The sequence below is a fragment of the Delphinapterus leucas genome, chromosome 3, assembly GCF_059928025.1.
Source record: "Delphinapterus leucas isolate spDelLeu-1000000601 "Yukka" chromosome 3, BTC_Dleu_Yukka2, whole genome shotgun sequence".
NCBI lineage: Eukaryota > Metazoa > Chordata > Mammalia > Artiodactyla > Monodontidae > Delphinapterus > Delphinapterus leucas.
The window spans coordinates 62,714,038-62,734,436 of NC_143131.1; the positions used below are offsets into that span (position 1 = coordinate 62,714,038).

Here is a 20,399-nt window from a genome sequence, read left to right on the forward strand (position 1 = left end):
AAAATAAGATCGTGGCAGAGATATTTTCTACTCACGGACTATCCATGTGCTCCCCTACATTTGCCAGCCCTCTTGCAATTACAGGAAGCCACCTAAGTATTTCTTGTTTGTTGGACCTTGAGCCTAAGTTTCTGGGCCAATGCATTAGAGTCAATTCACACCTTCCAGTTCTTTCTTTTCCTTCCCCAAAGATGATGGAAACCCCACAATTAAGTGGTCAAGCCACAAAATGAAAACAGCTTGGATCACTGAGTCACACATGAAGGGAAGGTGTCCAGGAGAATCACTTCACTTACAGTGGAATCTGTGTGAGCAGGAAACAAAGCTTGGTTATGTTAAGCCAGAGAGAAGAGGTTTATCTGGTACCGCAGCATAGCCTGGTGTTATACTGACTGATATACTAAAAAAAGACTAAAAAGAAAAATCATTTTAGCACTAAGAGGTGTAATATAAAGTCCCCATTGAGGCAAGACTATAGAAGGAAGAGCATGAGGCCGACTAGGCTCAATAAAAGGAAGTACTTCCTGGCAGTTGGGCCAATAATAGAGGTTTTGTGTTCAACCAGAATCTGTCAGTCCCCTTGGTGAGAAATGAAAAAGGAACAACTGTGGTCAGGGAATTTGAATGAGGTGACTTCAAAGATCCCTTCAAATTCTAAGATTTTATAATTCTATGATTGAGGGTTTCTAATATGTGGAGAACAGGAAAATGGGAAATAGCTTATCTTGTGTTGTGACTACTTAATATTATATAGAAGCAACATCAAAAGACCTCCCATAAAATCTTGCAGGGACAGACAAGAAACACATCTGAAGGACCAAGGGATTCAAGGATCCTCTCCCTTGTGAACAGTCAAACCATCCTCTCTCCATGTACAATGCCACCCACCTCAAAGTACTCCCAGAGCTAGTTCCCAAGTTTCTTACCACCTCAGCCCAGAGATCATGTCACAAGGAGACAATTCCATTGATAAAGATTGCTCACACAATAAAGAGCCTTCTCAGTGGCACACTAGAACTATCTTGAATTAACCACTAAAGAGAGGGTAAAGTTCAGAAGGATATGAGTGTTTCTAGACTCTTGAAACCATGTTTAATTTTAATGCAGTTATCATGTCCCATCAAAAAGCATCTGTCCTGTTGAAATTACAAGGGTGGATTGTTAAACTTCTAAGTAAGGTAAGTTATTTAGTTTCTTCCCTTAAGAATAAGAGCAGCATCTACATGTTACATACACAATATTATTGCTAAAAGATCTGAAGACCACCTTAAAAGAATGATCCCTCCCACTTACTAGGTATGTGACATTGGGCAAGTTACTTAACCTCTATGGGTCTCAATTTCTTCATCTGTAAAATACAGATTACAGTATCTACTTCATAAAGATGCCATGATGATTTAAATGAGATAATGTTCTCTATAAACTGAAAAATGGGGTTCAAATGTAACATACTGGAGGAAAAGTAATAAATACCATCAGAAAACGTTATTTCTGAAATCAGTGTTGGAGTAGCTGCCTAACTAGGCAGACTAAGCATGTGATAACTAATAAAGCAAGGGCAGCAAAAAGAGAGACCAACTCAGTTTCACTGAACTCATTCAGAATTCTGCAGTTAGAAAATCTAGAAAGAACTTATTTAATTTCAGTATACCTATGTTTTGTGTTTTACAATTTAGTATTTCTAATTTCATAAGAATCACATATAATCTTTTCACTACTAAGGGCTTCCAGGGGTTCTTAACCAGACATTGTTTGGGTTCATCTTAAATAGATTCAATAAGGACTGTGAATAAAAGCATGTAAAGTCCTGTGATATTTCAATGAAAGATATAAAGAACATATACTACATGTGTCATGTGAGTTAATTATATATTTCCTGGTACTTGTGAATTACTTCAACTCAGAATTAAGAATTGTGGCAGCAGGAGCAACTGCAGCAAGTGTATCTCAAATCCAAGGTGGCTTTAAAGATGGAAACTTGGATATATGGGATATTTGATCAAGTGGATGGAAGATGCAGCTTAACTGCACAAACAACTAATTATGCCCCCTTAAAGACTGATTATGACATCGTCAAAATCAAAAGAGGGCCCTCTGTGTAGCTCATGCCTGAAATTCCTTAAAAGCATTTTCTAGTAAGTCTTATAAATCCATGCATTGTTTTGATAGAGCATGCATGAGGAAAAGCGAAAAGCATTGTTCTCTCTGTAATGATCACATGTAAATAGGCCATGGTTCCCGTACCAAATGCTCTGCACTGATGAGAGTTAGCACAGAGCCAGGCAGGGGGTGCCCGCCTTTGTTGCTGCTTTCATTTTAAAAATGAATCATAATTTCTGCATTGGATACGAAGATGGGTTTACAGCTATTAGCCATCATATTACTAATTTAGAAAATACATGCCCAATCACTTGTGTTCTTTCAATTCCTTATGAACACAGCTGCAACCCACATTAAAAGCGAGGGTGAATGGATATTCTTCAGATGAGATATTTGGGCTGAATTATTAGGGTAGCCTGTACTACAAAATTACTAATACACATTGCTTCTGGCTCAGTTTAGCCTGAAGTCAGTGAACCTAGCCAATGGTGACAAATCAAAAACTCCGAAATGCCCGATGAATGAATCTAACTAATCAAGGAAGCCTGTAGGAAGTAGATGCCAGGATTAATGAGCCAGTAGTTTCACTATGCCATGCTGTTATTTCTTCACATAAATGCCCTCAGATGAGATTACCTTTATGTCATGAAAGGGAGAAAAGAAAGGTTACATTCTTTCAACTGACAGGTTAACTACTGCCATTACTAGAAGACACATCTTTGTGGGCTAAGTTTTTTCTTTATCCTAAAAATTAATATGTAAAGTCCACAACACAAATTAAAAACATTTTCATTTTCAGGGTAAGCAGTCATTGACAACATCAAACATAAAATGCCCCAAAGTTAGAACTTCCTCTATATCTTCCATTTACGACTACCTTGATTTACCCAAGTTGCTCTGCATCCTATTTTCTATTCAATACCTAACATCATCTTTAGTAGGTTAAATTCCTATAACCTATTTCTTCCACCATCAACAAAAGGTAAACTAAGTGCAACATCATTACTATGACATCCTTTGCATGCCATGTATGATATTTAGTACCAATATTGAGGAGAAAATAAAGATACAAGGATGAAAATGCGTACTCAAATAAATCAATCATATAGTTCCATCATAATAGACTTTGACTTTTTCTAGCTAGCATGTGGTGGTGACAGTATTCAATGCCAAAAAGACTACTCAGCAAAAAGTACAATTCATTAGATGCAGGACATCTAACATGTTGTACTTACCTACACTGTACTCTCATATTATTCATCATTATTGTCTTTATTACCTTATTACCTTACTAAATGTAATTAGTTATTTTTATGACTTTAATAGTTTTGAGTCAGAATTGCTGCTGATAAGGAGTAAAAAAATAATATGAAGCATCACTCTGTTGCTATTTTTTTTCTCCCTCAAAATACAGAAATCTTTCAGGCTTGTGATTGTGATTCTCACTGCTTTTTATCTTTGCTAAACTGTCAACCTTAACAATTTAGACCAGGTTGCCTTCCCTTATGCTAATGGCATATATGACATTAAAATGTTCAGAATTCTTAATACAAAAATCTATTGCCATAGAAACAAATATTATTCCAGAGTCAGGTCAAGTGAAAAACTCTGTACACTTTCATTATAATATTGATAAATAACCACTATATTATGAAATATAAGTATCTTTGAAAGCATCTATCACTTCAGTTGATTTGCAACTTCTCATCAGTGTTCTGAGTTGGCCAATTTTTTTTTCAAATGAAAGATCCCATTTCCCTTGCCTTTCAGAAATACGATTTTTAAAGATCCCACTTAGCATCCTTTATTGCATTCCTACATCATAAAGTTATGTTTTATAGCAGCATAAAAAAGCTGTAAAATTAGCATCCTTGTAAACAACCTTCCATGCTCACTGGTGAAGCAATCTGTGATTTGTACTGATCTCTTAAATGGGACTTGAGATTACAGTTTCCACAATTTCAAGTTTAAAAAAAAAAGAGCACTAATCTAAGCCAAGGGAGAATATGACAAAATGTAAAAACAAGGAAAAGTACTTTTCATCTATAGATATTTTAGAAATTTGGTTATTATGCTGCCAAATTAAAATCTACGGTGAGTTCTAAAACACAGAAATGTTCCATTTTTATATGAAATCCCAAATGAGCCTGTTTTTATCCTCTTTAATATTTTAACATTATTTTAAATATACCCTTAGAAAATGTAGAACTGAAATATTCTGTGAACCCACTCACCAATTTTATTGAATATCTCTAATTAAAATTCCTAAGGTAACATGAACAAATGATTTTTCATTATCATAGAAAATCATGCGTTTTTGTCCTCACCTTTCAGGAGATTCCACTGTGTTCTCTTAGTTTAGTAACAATTACAACAGTTCCTTATACAGTTGAGTAACAACTACAACAGCTCCCACTGGTATGAAATTTATTCTAGGACAAGGGTGTTTTTAGGGCTTCCATTCTGTGGCAACCAACTGAGAAATCTTCCCATGGGAAAAGGTACATTCTAATGCCTATAATAACCATTAAATTTCACACCGCAAGATTGATTTTGGTTAGTCTTCCAAAGAAAGCCTGTGATACCGACTCGCCTCCAAGTTTAAAACACACCTGCAACCCTCCAGCTCATTCTACAGAAAAAAGAAAAAAAGCCATTTTTCACTACCACTTAGTGTGAACTGAGCACGTGGCTAAATTTGAGGTTAGCTCGACCCAAAGATGGACCCTGAGAAAACCAGAGCAGTCTCGCAGGGGAAAGCCTGAGAAGCTCCGACCCGCATCCACGTCGCCCTGGACACCCTTCTCCCGCCATGCCGTTTGCCCCCACTTGGATCCGCCGAAGCAAAGGGGCCGGGCCGCCTATTTCGGACGGCCTCTAGGCCTAGGCGCCAAGGGAGGAGCCCCGGGCCTCTCTCGTCCACAGCGTACCTGGGGCCACACGCGGCTCTGGGCGACGCCACACGGCAGAGCTCCCGGTCTCCACGCTTCCTTCACGGTGGTCCTTCCGGACGCAGCCCGACGAGGGTTGCCGTCAGCTCCTTTGTCCGAGGGAAACAGTTCACGCCACAAGCATATCAACTCTCGCGCCCTGCGTTTAGTACGGGTACCTCCGCCTGTAGGCCCATCTCGGGCTCGGGAGGCACTGGGGTCGACCCGAAGCCTCGCGAGGCCTCGAACTCGCGTGAGGAAATCACTGCGCGGCTTTTCACTTCCGGCCTGCGGGCCGCGCGACTCCAAGCCGGGCCTGAGGTGCCGGACGCCGTGTGGGTGCGTGCTGCCTAGGCTGCTGGGCAACCAGGGAACTGAACCCAAGCCTACTGAAAAGCGACCGCGTCCCCAAAGTGGGGATCCTGCCGACTGAGCGCGAGTTGAGAACCTCCTGGAAGAGTTCTCTTCCCTTCCCCCACCACGAGACCCTTCCGCCATTCCAAGTCACACCAAAACCCATTATTCTCCATATCACATACTGAAAATGATTTTATTTTATCCATTTACATTTAAGTTGATATAAACTTGTCCGGAAAAGTCAAATAATATGCTTTATATTAGCTCAAACATTTATTAAGAAAACCAGATTCCATAAATAAGCACAGACAATAAGTTAAAACATATCACAAATTGACCAGTATGTAACAAGAATGCTTTATCTACACAAAACATCCTATTTCACATGTTTGTTCATTCTTCGAAAGCGCTTCTGTTCTCTGGGTTTGGATTTGACCAGCACATGCAGAAAGAGCTGACTGTGTTTTCTCTGTACAAAGTTGCAGGGTTGTAGATGTCCGAGTGCACCCATCGGCGGCCAGCAGGGGCCGGGGCGGGGGGTGGGGGGTGGGGTGGCCGAGGGGCACGAGGAACGACAGGACGACCACAAAACAACCAAGGGCACAGAGCAGCGAGGAGAGAGAAACGGAAAAAGGAAGCAAACAAACCCCAGTCCTGAAGGATCCAGAAAAGATATGTGGCTTGTTTTTACAAAAGGAAAATTTTCTTATGTTTATTTTATTCTTCCTTATAAAGACTTATCAAAATTGGTAAGATCACCTCTTCATCACATGACTGCTTTAGTCTACTCCAGCCACCCAATCCACTGTTATGTTCCTCCTGAGAAGCCTTCCCTCAATACCCGCACACAGTTGTGCTTAAGAAAATAAAAGAAAGATAAAATAAAATCATTCTTTTGCAAGCCAGTACAGGGCTGCATGGATGTGACTGGGTACACAGGGCAAGGAACGGGTGGTGGGAGAGGAAAGAAAGAAAGGAGTTCGGAGCAAGAATACAAGGATAAATCAAACTATAATCTGTTGGGTCCTCAGATGAGGCGGTTGGTAGTAGATGCTTGTCCTCCTTTAAGACAAAAATCCCTAACATTGTGCTGTCCCTTGAACACGTCCGTGTGTGACCTAGGTGCACTGTGTATGTGTGTGTGCGCGCGTGTGTGTAGTGTCTGAGAGTGAGCGAGAGTGCGAGTGTGTGTGTTTCTGCCCACAAACCAGTCCATTGGTGTCTGATTTCAGATCCTGAGTCTACTCCCTGGTAAGGAAAATGACGGGAAGGATGCTTTTTGCAGGGCGCGGGAGGAGGGGCGTGAGGTGCAGGCAAAGAAGGGACCGGACGGGAGGCGGTGGGCGAGGGGGCCGCAGGCGTCGTGTAGAAGGTGTGGATGGGAATGCAGCCAGTCAGAAGGCCGTGAGGAGGGCGCGAGCACGAAGAGTGCGAGCAGGAAGGCCGGGGGTAGCGGGAAAGGGTGGGGTGAGGCGCTAGAGACCGGGAGGAGGGAGGAGCTGCGTGAGACGGGGAGGGGGGCTTTGGGGAGGCTGGGGAGAGCGAAATCAGGCGGAGGGGTGGCCTCGCGGTCTGGGGCTTGGGGTGAGCCCGGGAGAGTGGAGGAGAAGGGAAAGGACCAAGCGAGAGGTGGCAAAGGCCTGGAGGGGGACGGAGCTGGGGTCCGGGGCCGGGGGCGGGGCGCCCGGGCCAGGGCCCAAGCAGGGGCCCGGGCGCTAGCCGCTAGGGCCTCGGGGCGGACCTGGGGGCGGTGCCGGGGGCGGAGCGGGCCGGGCGCGGCTGCATTAAGTGAAGCTCATGGAGACTGTGTGCTCTAGCGCCTTGCGGCGGAGGGAGGCGATGCTGGTGCCCCGCCACACGTCGCTGCTGTCCGGGGAGCTGCAGAGCTGGGGCGAGCCGGAGACATTGCTGGGGCCGGGGAGGGAGGCGGGCACCATGCCGGGAAAGGCAGGCTGGTAGAGGTGCGACTGCAGCCCCGCGCCGTTGGAGCCCGCCAAGCTGTTGGACAGGCCCATGGAGTTGGGCGGCGGCCCGGCCGCCAGGCTGCACTGGGACAGCGACTGTGCCATGGCTTGCTGCCTGCCCAGCGCCGGCGGTAGCGGCAGCTGCGACACTCCCGGCATGGCGGCTGCCGCCCAGCGGGTGTCGTTGGCATGGAAAGAGCACAGGCTGTCGCCCATGGCGGCGGCGGCGGCGGCGGCGGCCGACGGGAACTGAGGCAGGCCTGGCGTGGGCAGCAGCGTCCCCGGCGCACGGAACACGTTGGTGGTCTTCTTGCGCTTCTTCCACTTAGCTCGCCGGTTCTGGAACCAGACCTGGAGCGGGCAGGGCGGGAGACACACAGGGCGCTGTTAGCCGGCGGGCGGGCCAGGAGGGGCGGGGGCTTGAGCCCTAGAAATCCGCCTCAGGTCCACCCACTCAGCTCCAGGCCGAACAAGTGCCATCGGCCCGGCACGCCCCCCGCACCCAGCCGGTGACCCTGGTTTTCCCCCAGCTGGAATCAACCGGCGCCCCTTGCATCCACCGGGCGCCAACTCCCGGGGTCCTGAGTGATCGTGCCCCGGAGCGCTTACACACGGTGCAAACATACACCATGCGCAGTATTCACCACGCCCCTGCACGCTGGCACCTTCTGTTCGCTGCTTAGATGCACAGGTCTGCAGGCAGGCATGTGTCAAGGCTGGACCCACAGGTGTACAAATGAAGATAAACTTGCGTACCCATGTGGCTTAATAGCGTGCCTTATAACAATGATGGGGTATAGAATTTTCTGAAACGCTGTAACTTTGGAAATTGATGAAGGGCCGTGGATGACATAGCCAGTTCCAAAATCGAAAGACAAAGGAGAACCCCTAACGCCATGGATGACAGAGCAGAGAGGTTAATATAGTGATCCGTGTGGGAAAGCGAGTGCCACTGAGTTACAGTGTTGTTTGGGTCGCCACCGTGACTTCTGATTCGTAACGACTGGTACTGCTGCCACAAGTCCGTGCCTCGTTCTCAAGCCCCTCCAAGGGTACCTTTATCTGGGCTGTGCAAGTGTGCTGGAACCTGCTGCTGGAGCCCTAAGCCTCAGGGCCTTCAAATCTATTATTTTCAGGAACTTACTGAGGATCCCAAATAACAAGGCCTCCAATTCCCTCAGCCCCACCCCACCCCTCGTTTCATCTATAAACTAAAAGCAAATTTTCTGACCATTACAAACTAAAAGAAGTCAAGTGTAAAGCTCACAATAGGTATGAATCAAATTTAATTTTGCTTAAACAAACCCAGATGTCTTTTTAAAGGAGATGTGTTTTATAAAGTATACTCCAAAGTGAGCCTATTAGTTCTTTCTTAACAGTGACCCTGGAAGTTCAGACCTTACCAGACAAATTTGTCTATGAATGTCAAATTCACCACCACAGGGGAAGGAAGGGTTCTTCCTGAAATATATCAAGTAAACTGCCTGACCAAGATAACATCCCTTTGCCCCATATTTAAATTTGATCTTTTTATTTAAAAAAAAAATGCCAGCATGCCCACTTGGCAGGCTTACAGTTTAACAGTAGTCAGTTGGAGGCTTACTATGCATAAATATAAATGATGTGGGACACAGCTCAGGTACTGATTGAATTTTCTCATAATTTGGCCAACGCAATTTGACCACCATATTCATGGCCAAAAGATAATGCGTTAATCCAAGCTATTCAGTGTTTATTCCGCAAAGCATCATGAGTATGAGTACCTGACCGCCTTTCCCGGTAAACCGGCTATGCACAATGGTTTGTTCACACCCGTGCACTCTCTATTTACCAATGTGAACGGCATTGCAATCTAGAATCCTCTCCCGCTTTTGGGCTGGCCCTGGCCTTTCTACCCCATCGCCCACCACCTTATCTTTCTCTGGTTTCTACCCCACTTCCCATGTTTCCGCCTACTCCAGTGTCCGGATTGGGTAAAGATGTTGGGTCCTTTCCCTACTAAAGCCCCTTGAGCTGGTGGCGCGGCGGATTAATGAGGCAGCAGAACCCTAGGTGGAGGCTGGGATCAATGCGGCAGGCCGCGGATTGAGTTGTTAGCGGCCTTCTGCGGAGAGCAGCCCGCAGGAGCCCAGGAAAGCATAGCGAGGAGACCTGCTGCCAGAGGTCGCTTTGCATTATCCATCCAAGGCTGGACCGGATGGAGCCCTAGACAAGGGACGGTGTCTGTGTCCAGACGGTCCCCACACCTCACACTCCGCACCCGGATACATTTTTAAAGATATCTATGAATACCGGTTCCTAGCACCCTGCTAATGTCAGTGAATCCCGAAATGTTTGAATGTTTGGGGCCGGCACGGGGTGGGGGACTGGGGAAAAAAGCAGAAGAAAGGGGGGAGAAATTGCCCCGAAGAATCTCAGTAAAAAACACGCCTGCCAGAAAGGTTTCTGAATCTCAGGCCCAAGCGGAAAAGAACAGCTGTTGAAGAACTAAATATTACAGAAATAATCGAAAAATCGTGCTCAATTATGTTTGAGGGTTAGTAGTCAAATAATGGCTACAAAATTTTTTATGTTTCATGGCTTACTGGGGTTGGGAAAAAAATCTGCATGGGGTCTGAGCACCTCCGTTCCAAGCTATGATGCATATGTTTTAAAAATGTGAATGTTTCCGCTTGAAAACTAGAGCGTGACAGATTAAAATGCAGGTAAAACCTAAGGGAGATTTTGAGAATGCGGAGATGACAACTCCAGGAAATATATTAACCACAGCCATGGCCAACTTCGTATTCAGTTTGAAATGCAGCTCTTCTCAGAAAATGCTTAATACCACAGTGAGAATCTAATGGAGGTTGGAATTTAAAAATCCACTTTCATGATATCTGCTGTTACAGTCATATAGACATACTGTAAATGTATTTTAAAATATATAGCCCGTTTAATTCCCCGCCTATAAATGGCTCAGAAATAGAGAAAGAGAGGGAGAAAGAGAGAATATTACTTATTTCCCCCTCGAAGCAAATGCTTTATGAAGATCTCATTGGAATCCAGCAAATGATTAATGTGAAGATTTGGGAGGAAATCTGGGGAGCTGTATTAAAGCCTAGATCTCAGGTTCATTTCGATCAGCCAGCCGTGAACTCTGGGCCGAATTCATTACACTTTAATAGTGCTGGGAGAGGAAGAAAATGCAATTTCTCATTCCATTAGAAAACTAGAAAATACTCTTGGCTTGTCCCCCTATTAAGATGTGGCAGGTGACAGGGCCATTCTGGGGGACACGGTCAATGGAATTACAGCACATTATTTTTGTTCGTATAAAATATTGAAAGGCAAGCCTGGCTGTGCAGAAGTTATTTCACTGATTTGGTTTTTATGTAAATAAAATATTGAAAGTTAATTAATCCGTGCTAGAGACTAATGATTATGCTTATTATATTGCATTTGATCGCGTAATTTGCATGATTCTCGCATTGCTGCTTAATAAGCCATTCCAGGTTATAAATAATTCTGAAATTGGTTTCTAATAATGGCATGCTATAAAAGGAATGGTTTTATTATACTAGCCAGAAAAGAGGAGCGATATCAGACATGGAATTGGCCTCCGTGTGAGTAGAGGTGCTTTAATAAATACTTAAAAGTATGATATATGCCAGATATAGATAAAAATAAGTATTTGAGATCATTTAGTCTAGAATCAAAAAGTATCTTTAAAAACATACAATTGCAATAAATTAAATGTTTAGATCATTTTTAATCAGTGCAGCGGCCCCATGTACTGAAAAGAATGTGTGGCAATCTGTTAACTATAAAGAAAACTATGAAGTACTCATCATATAAGAACATAAACCAATTACTATTTAATTTGAATTTGGTCAAGGAGCAACGATACAATGAATTGTGAAGTAAATACATTTTACATAAATTATTTTTGCATTACATTACATAATGTTAATCATTTTGAAGTGTTAATTAAGAAGGTTATGTTGATCTGATTACTTTTTAAACTATGGAACATTATTTTTAAAAATATTGAAATTGCCATTCTATTAAATTGTTCCTATCAGCAGCATCAAGCTATTATCTTTGGTTGAACATTATGTTAGAACAATTAAAGTACTTTGTCTCTATTCTTCTTGATTATTCTTCTGTGTACTTCTTGAAAATAACTGTTTCTATTACATAGTTTGTGTTTTATTTCATTTACAACTTTTTATATTAAAAGAATCACTGCGATTAACCTTTGGAAGACCTAATAAAGTTTAATAGACCTCATTTTCTTTTTTCATAAAGTCAGTTGTCCAATTATATTTTATTTGTGGTTCTAAGTTCTATTTTAATTCAAACTAATTACTAGTAAGCCAAGGTTAAGCAATAGCATTTTAGTCTTTAAAATAAAAATTATTATATAGCATTTCTCTTGAGTGACAAAAAATTTATGAGTTTTGAACCGACAGGATTTTAACAAGCCAGTACTATTATGAACGGTAATGGAAATATTGAAATTGTATATTTCTGTTAAGATTTGAACTCAATTTCAAAAGATTTAAAAGAGGTGTGAGGTAAAAAAAAAATTAAGAGCACTAGAAATATATTTCTGCACAATGCAATTAACATGACTTTGATGCTTAATTTCAATGGCCCATGATTCAGGGCTTCCAGAGTTCACTAAGGAAACCACCCAGACTTACACTGAGTAAAAATGTTAATCTATATTATACCCTGAATATTACTATATTAATTTGACCACTTTAAGTCCCTAATGGCATTTTTTTCTGACTATTTAAAACAGAAGCATATGCTATTTTTCCAGGTTAGACTATCTTTAAAAAGCAGAATGGAGACAGAAAAACTCAACACCGTGATTAAGGACACTCTTGTCTCTTCTTAGATCAAATGTAAAGTAACTGAGATCTTTAAACTTTGATATTTAAAATTTGTAAAGCGAAGATAGTTAAAATTTGTAAAAGCAGCTAGAGCTGAGATCAACACCCAGGGTAAGGAACAGAAAATACCACGTCCAAGACAGGAAAGGAAGGTTTCAGAACCCTGGATAGCTCAAGACTAAGCGCGCGCCTTGGACTTTCACCTCCAGCACCTGTCCATAAAATATTTGACATAATGTTTTCATTCTTCTAAAAAGCAGAAAAAATCCGAGATGCATTGGGCTTATACTTTTATTCCCCGATTTTCAAAAAACTTACAGGTGTGGTTTTCTAAGTCACATGTAATTTACAACTTGGATCGGGGTTGGATGAGAACAAGGGGTCAGTAATGATTTTGTCTACTGCCGGTCAATCTTTCCTGCCCCAAATGTCCTTTCTTCAAATCGGAGATCTACAAGAAAGCCCTCTTTCCTCCCCACTCCCCAAGTTACCTTAGGGAAAACCAGGACTCATAGTCTGTGGGGGATCGCTCCAGCCTCTCCCAGCGCATTGGTAGGCCGCCAAGTTCAAAGCCTTTGTAAACATCAAAGCTAGGGGTGTTTTGCCTGAGAGCGGTAGGAGTGTGATAAGCAGGAGAATAAAGCTACACCGTAAAACCCAGGTGTAGATCTTTTATGAAATGTGCCCATTTCGCCTTGTTTACTCCCTTTTCATGTTTTCTGTATAATTGTTGCATTCTCCCATTTATCCAGACTCTTAACACAAACTCATTAGGGGATAATGAAATGCTTGTCAGTTACGAGAGCTGGAGTGTAATCGCGTGCTGGACTTAGCCGCCTGGGAGACACCGAAGGTGGGAGACCCGGAGGTTCCCTTCTCAGGAGGAAGGAAGAGACCTAGCAATTGAACGACGCCGGCTTCGCTTTTGAGGAGTTTCTGCGGGGATGTGGCTATACTGGCAGGAGATGGGGGCACTGTCTGTCCATCGATGGGGCCAGTTTGCGGGCAGAGGAGCTAACTTGACCCAGGAAAGCATAGGTAGAGGAAGCGCAGCCCAGGATCCCTGAAAGGGAAGGAAAGACCCTGCTTCCTTTGCCCAAGTCCACCCGCCCCCTCCTTGTCTTCTGCCCTGGCGCCCAAGCCCAGCGTACCTGCACTCGGGACTCCGTCAGCCCGATACGGAGCGCCAGCTCCTCGCGCATGAAGATGTCGGGGTAGTGAGTCTTGGCGAAGCTCCTCTCCAACTCGTTGAGCTGCGCCGGGGTGAAGCGCGTCCGGTGGCGCTTCTGCTTCTGTTGGCCCTGCTGCTGACCTGCTTGGCTGGGGTTCGGGCCACCTTGGGGCCCCGGCTGCTTGTCCGGGTCCTTTGAGCTCACCGCCAGAGAGGCCGGCGTAGAGCCCACTGTGGTGATGTCCTCCCCGGGCAGCAGAGTGGCTCCCTCGACTGGGTCGGAGTTGGGCGCTAGGTCCCCCGGATGGCCCCCGGGGTCGGAGCCCCCCACACCCAGCCTACACTTCACCGCCTCCCGGTGGCCCAGAAGCTCGGCGGCATCTTTCATACCTGAGGAGGCAAGGGGATGGTGGTCACTACTGTCCTGGCCATGCCAGGAGGGACTGTTCTCCCCGCGCGGTCCTTTTTCAGCCCCATCCTCGGCTCCCTCTGAGCCCGCGGTTGCCCTACGGAGCAATCTCCCGGGATGCTCAGCTGGGTTCCCCAGGATTTGGACAGCCAGGCTGTAATACCGTCTCCCGGCCCTTTCCCCTCTCTCCGCCGCGGGGTCCCGTAGTAAACAGCACATGCTTTCTTCTCTCCCACAATGAAACACTCCCAGTCCCGGCAATGAAACATGCCTCGGAGTCCCTCTCATGAACCGTACCCCTGGTGCCCCAGCAACCCAAGAGCATATCCTTCGACCAGGAGGGGAAAAAGAAAAGAAAAGAAAGAAAAATTAAACGATTCCTTCGTTGCTGCCCCACCTGCGCTCAGGCAGCCTGACGAACTCTACCTCCGGCCCTCAGTTGATTCCCTCTCACTTTCTCGGAAGATGAATAAGTCTCCAAGCTTTCCACCTCCCGAAATCAACCCAAATCAGCTCCGCCTCCCCCTCAAATCAGAGAAAGTGTTTGGAAAATGGAGTCACATCCATCACCAAAGATTCCCAAACCGGAAACCCTGAGCCCAGTAACCCAGACAGCATTAAGGAAACTCAAGTAAACTCTCTAGACATAACAGTGAATCAAGCTTTAGAGAATTCAACTTTTCTTTCCGGAGAAATAAAAGGCGCATTCCTCTCGGCCACTGGCAATGACGGGTCCCTTTGCAGGCCGGATGCCCGTGAGGATGAATCTGGCTTTTCTCCTTTCTCAATGAGCACACTTAGCAAATCCGCTTCTACTGCAGCGGCTTCTCCTTCAAGACCGATTTTTACAAATTCAACCATACTCAGACGAGGAAGAGAGAAAGAGGTAGTGGGGAGAGAGGAAGAGAGGGAAAAAGAGAAGAAAGAAATCTCAAATTAACACAAATAGGAGGTGAAAAGAGAGAAAGAAAAATGCCTCCAAACAAATTATCACGGGGTAGGTCGTTCCCTTAAAAAAAATAAGGGGGAGGGGGAAAGAGAGAAAATAAGAAAAACAAAAAGTAACAACATTTCCCAACTCCTCTGGATCTACATATTCCATAGATTTTTTAAAAAGACGATGTTAAATCAAATTAAGCTTTAATGCAGCACAATTACTTTTAAAGAAATTAGTCCATTTAGGGCACATTAAGGTAAAATAAGGAACAAATTGACAATTTCCTGCCGGGGCTTCTCCTGGCTGCCTGGGCGAGAGCCGCGCACTCACCTAGCCTGGCGTCCAGGAGGTCGGCGTGAGACAGCATCGCGCACCGCTCCAGGGTGAAAGCTGTTCCCCCCCAAATTTTAGCGGTTTTAAGTTATTTAAAATAGATATAAGCTATAAGCTATACGATATAGATATATATAGATCACCTAAATGAAAGAAAATTCGGTTTGTGGTTAAAAAGGGGGCTTCTTGCATTATAATGTCCTTTAGAGAGACGGGGAGGTGCTTAACAGTTGAATGAACCCGTGAGCAGCTCGGCGAGGGGACCAATCAGGAGGGCAGCCTGCAAATGTCAGCGCCCGGAGAGTCCCCCACTCCGCCCGCCCGCCCGCGCCCGCCCGAGGAGGCGGCGGCAGCGGCAGCCCTGGCGGCTCCAGCCCCGAGCAGCTGCTAAAGCAGCGGCGGCCGCCTTGCCCTCGCCCTGGGCTTCTCGGCCCGACCTCCGATAGTTCTTCCCAGGGATTTCCTCCAGGCACACCTTTCCTTCTCCTTGTTCCGCCCTGCTCGCTCCAAAGGCGCAGCTCTGTCTCTTTGAGCTAGGGTCTTCCTGGGAAAGAGGCAGGGCAGGGGACAGAGCAGGGCATGACCCCCTGGTGACCCGAGAGTAGCCCCCACCAGCGCGCTGGGCAACACTGGCCTGCCGCTGGCGCAGGCCTGCCGATCCCGAGCACAACAAGGGCACGCCGCGCCCTCCAGACAGCGCCTAGACTTCGCTGCCGCCCAGCAGACCTGCGCCTAGGGTCCAGACGCCCTGGCTGGGACCCCGGGCCTACAGAGTCCCAGCCCCGCGGCAGGGCCTAGAGAGCAAAACAGCAGTCGACTCCCCCGGCGCTGCCAGGCCCCGACGTCTGCTTCAAGGACCCGTGCGCCGTGCCGATTCTTGCACTTTGCACGTTTCGAGCCCGGCTTCTGCTGCTCCGCCCGGCCCACGCTTGCATCCTGGCCCACAGCCCGCTCCTTTGGTCAAAGTTTCTGAGTTCAGCTCGGCTTCCAACTCCACCTTAGGCTGTAAATAAAGTTAAATGCTCTTTATTTTCCTCTCGAATATGTTAAACTTCTTGAACAATTTAAAGTGCTTTGCACAAGTTAAGCGAACCATTTCTAATGTTCTGATTTTTCAGAGCCAGCCAACAACAAAGTTTAGATTAGTAATATATTTCTAACCAGAGTAATTTTCAAGATCATTAGGCATTTATGTAATTAGTGCCAAATCTATAAGCTTTTATTACGATTATTAGAGTAAAATCAGTATAAATTTGTACTAATTTACTACTGTTTAGACTTGGCTGTCAGGACTGGAGGTTCTTATTGTAAATGATAACTGAGGAAATTAAGTGCAAACTTCTGTACCATTTCTGATCTGCTCCTAAACAATCCGTTTCAATTGTATTTGTAGCAGAACATAATGCCCTTTTAAAGTTATTTGACTTGTATTTTTATTTGCAACACAAGAAAAATGCCCTCTTCCCAGGCACAATGAAAACTGATGTTTACTACTCTCAACTTGATTAACATTGATTTTTAATTCGAGAGTGATGCAATTAAGATTAGTCATTTAGTGCAAATAAAGCTTCCACAAAAGGGTGGCCCTATGAAGTCTGTTTTAAATAATACCGAGCAAATGGCTTTTTTTGTTCGCCGTCCAATTGACTTACACAAAACATTGGAAATGCTGCCTGAGAGCAGATGCGAGAGGAAGTGTGTGTGTGTGTGTGTGTGTGTGTGTGTGTGTGTCCTTAGCTATGTGTATGTGACAGGGACCGAGCAAGGAGACAAAGGAGGCGGCAAGCCGAACTCTGGGGCAGTTTCCCTTCCTCTTCTCTCCTGCAGCCCACTCCCCTCCTCCCATGCACACACACACGTGCGCGCGCGCGCGCACATCCACACACACGTGTGAGTGTCGGGAATCAGCCACAGCGGTTCCTTCCGAGCAGCGGAGGCCGCTTCCGCCGAAGCTGCGCGCTTGGCCGAGCTTCAGCGGCCGCCGAAGCTGCTGCAAAAGCGGTCTAAGTGGGACGGGGGCTGCGGTTCGGCGGAGTCCGAGCGGCGGCGGCGGCTAGTTTGGGAGCCTTGAGGGTGTTCGGCAAGCTCCTAGTGTCCTAGCGAGAAAGGCTTTGCTTGGGAGGAGAATACCTAGACCTAAAGCAGATAGAATCCCTCCAATAAAAGCTTTCCTTTCCCCAAACAAAGCCCCAAATCTAGAAGCTACGGCTCGCGGTGAGCGCTGCACGAGGCAGGATAGCGGCCCTGGGCGGGGCGGCGTGCTCCCTGGACGTGGTTCCAGAGCGCGCACCTGGCTCCAAGTTCCCGGGGACTCGAAGGGGGTTTGTGCCCACCGGGGTGGGGCTTGGGGGTATCTAAGAGCAGAACGCAGGGGCAGAGGTGGGGAGAAGTGTCAGAGTTAGAGACTGGAGGCCTGGCGGCAACACCCTAATCCTTCAAACCGGCAGGTCCGCGGAAGGAGGTACAGCCTTGGCTCGGCACCCTGTCTGGAGGGAGGGAGGAGAGGCCGCCACCTGGAGAGAGAAGGAGACGGGTGCGGGGCCTACACGTGTGTGCACACAAGCGCTCGTGTCCTCATCCCACAGCCGCCCCCAGAACAGCCGCGGACCGTGCAGCATTCTCCCACACGCACACGCTCGTATATTCTGTTTTGTTGCATCTTTCAAGTCGATAAATAAATGTGTAATAGTTAATGTGAAGACATCAGAGTAATAACAATGGGACGAAATCAAAGGATTATCCATCTCTGTTAGTAACCGCTGAATAACAATGTTGCGGCGTGATTGATAGCTCGCTTCATTTTATGACTTTTCTATTGGTCTTGATTTTTATAGCAGTATAAACAAACTAAATCATTTCTTCCAAGACTTCAGAGCATAAGCATCTGGGGGTAGGGGTGGGGGGAGAGGGGAAAAGGAAAGAGAAAAAAGGAGGGAAATCTGAGAGTTGGGAGGGGGTGACGGGGGTGTTATGGGGGCGTCGAGCGCAAGCTGGAGCTGGACCGCGAGTCAGGAGCCGGCTGCCAGCAGGCGTGACGAGGAAAATGACAATAGTCTGGGCGTAAAATGCTCGCCCCCGCGCCCGGTTCCCTCTCTGCAGCTCATTTTGGCCAATGTCTGAATCCACCTGGGCAGCGCCTGAGATGTATTTAACAGAGTTTTATTCCTCGTCATCTTCCCACGTTCCTCGGGAAGCCGGGAAAGTGCCGGTCAGGCCCATTCCTGTTGATAATTTAAGGCATTTCCCACACGATCATGGGAACTGGAGTCCCTAACAAGGCGAGGCTTCAGCGCAATGGCCCCCAAATCTTCGGAATGACAAGAATGTCTTCAGAAATCACTTCAAAGCAAAGTAGAAGGATTTTCTATGACGGATCCAGTGATTTTTCCTCAATAAATAGGTTTTAGATTGTTACACACACGTAGAAGCGGAACAAAGGGAACTACTAGAAAATATATTGGTTGCCCCTAATAAAATTTATTTAGACAGTTTACTTCTCATAAAAAATAGAGATTGAATTTTGTACAAGAGCCTGCCAAGGGGCAATGCACAGGGAAATCATTTTTTTCTTTCTCTTTTTTCCCCCTTCTACTTTTTAACGAAGCACAAAGAGCATTTAAAGGCCAGGCAATCCGTTTCCACTGCCGCCGGGCCGCACGCCCAGACAGAGCCAGAGAACTTTGTAGTTTTGAAAGAAGGCGGCTTTCTGGGAGATATATATTTTTAAAACAAAACAAAACAAAACCTTGAAGGCTGACTATGTAAACTACAAACACAGCAACTACAAAATCGGTTCCTTTCATCCTGCTTTGCCATCCTGGTCCAGAGCAAGATTTAGAAACATAGTGGTGGCTGGATCGAGAGGTGGGATGGTATGGGAGATCCATGCAGCAAGTGCTTTAATGATGGGTTTATGCTGATTAGGTTTGTAATTCTGATTTTTCTCTCTACTTGTATTTCTGCGTTCATTGCAAATCCTTTGTAGAGACACAGAGAGAATAAAAATATATACCAGATGCTTCAGAAGAATTGGGTAGTATGCCCAGTGCCCTAATTGCTTTTTCCACTTACAGAAGCCTTGGAGTGTTTATTAAACGTAACTTTCGGCTGCCTGAGCTGTTTGTAAACTACTCTCTCTCTCTCTCTTTTTTTTGCAGACAGTGGGATGAAATATGGCGCGTTATTATTCACATTCCTGCTATTAAATGCTGAATTGTAACATTGTTCCATTTAATGAGGAGCGCCTCCCTCAATAATTAACGATCTCACATTTTCCTATTTTCTTGCCTGATGAAAAGAATCAATTTTAATTCGTGGTAAATTATAGCCATGCTTTTGGGTATTATTTGCTTACAGAAAACAAATCAAGTGACTTGAACACTCCTGTTTACTTTTCTAGATATGCAATAACCCAAACGCAATGGCAAATCAGATCGTGTTCCTCAGGCCTACCTTAAAACCTCAAACAGAATAAAGAGTAGGGGCAAATACTCGAGGAAAAAAACCCAGGAAGCTCTCAAGTCCACTGTGCTTGAAACAATGGTGACCACTTTCTCCCACAGCTTTCACATCCCCGGGTGCCTGGAACCGTTGCTCTGCCAGCCCTCACCCACACCGCCCCACCCCCTTCCCGGAAAGGGGTCAGTGGTCCACTTCTGGCCACACTGAAGTTTGGAATGGCTTGATGTCTCATCTGGGGGGAGTCGATGAGAGGATGGGGTGAGTGGAAGGGAAAGGATCTGGGAGGGCAGTCAAGTCTCTGGGAAGAGGTGACAGGCGCTTCCACACTTCTCTGCCTAAAAGAACACTCTCGAGGTCCCCAGCAAAAGAGACCATAGCCACAGAGGCTTTGGCTGAGGACTCCGGCCCGGCCACTGCGAAAGAAAGCACCCTCGGCTCGCCTTTGGGCCGCGGCTCCCGAGGGGCCGAGTGAGCGCCTCTAACCCCTAGCCAAACGGGCCTGGGCCCAGCCCCCAAGTGCACTCTCCAGTCCTCTCCGGGCGAGGAGTGCCGGGACTCCGGGCCGCTCCAGCCAGGGTTGTCCCACTGATGTCGCCGCGGAGCCTGTGGCCGAAAAAACTCCTTGCTTATGGGACCCTAGCTCCCCAGCCTGGGAGCTAAAAGCCAAGGACCCACATTCCAGGCTTCATTTTTTTTTTTTTTGGCGTAGGGAGCGGGGGCTGCGTGTGTTTGACACGTGTACTTGTGTGTGCGTTTGTGTGGGCAGTGTGTGTCCACTGCCTGCTCACGCGAACCGCGGGGTTGTACCGGCGCTGGCGGAGGGGCCGAAAACTCGCTCCCAAGGAGTCTGATTT

At 46.2% G+C, this 20,399-nt stretch overlaps 1 protein-coding gene across 1 annotated transcript; it reads right to left on the reverse strand.

Annotated features, from left to right (window-relative positions):
- Positions 1 to 7,162: 7,162 nt before the first annotated feature.
- On the reverse strand, positions 7,163 to 14,412 carry OTP (orthopedia homeobox). The gene is made up of 2 exons (XM_022551312.2): positions 13,386 to 14,412; positions 7,163 to 7,702 (listed from the first exon to the last, which is right to left on the reverse strand). The coding sequence occupies exons 1-2, from the start codon at positions 14,100 to 14,102 to the stop codon at positions 7,172 to 7,174; spliced, it is 1,248 nt and encodes a 415-aa protein (XP_022407020.2). The 5' UTR covers positions 14,103 to 14,412; the 3' UTR covers positions 7,163 to 7,171.
- Positions 14,413 to 20,399: the final 5,987 nt, after the last annotated feature.

Excerpts from the sequence above, each read along its gene's own strand:
- OTP (XM_022551312.2), bottom strand. The coding sequence starts at position 14,102 with ATGAGAGGGACTCCGAGGCATGTTTCATTGCCGGGACTGGGAGTGTTT. Across the intron at positions 7,703-13,385 it reads TGACGGAGTCCCGAGTGCAG|GTCTGGTTCCAGAACCGGCG; the intron begins GTACGCTGGGCT and ends TGCCCGCTCCAG.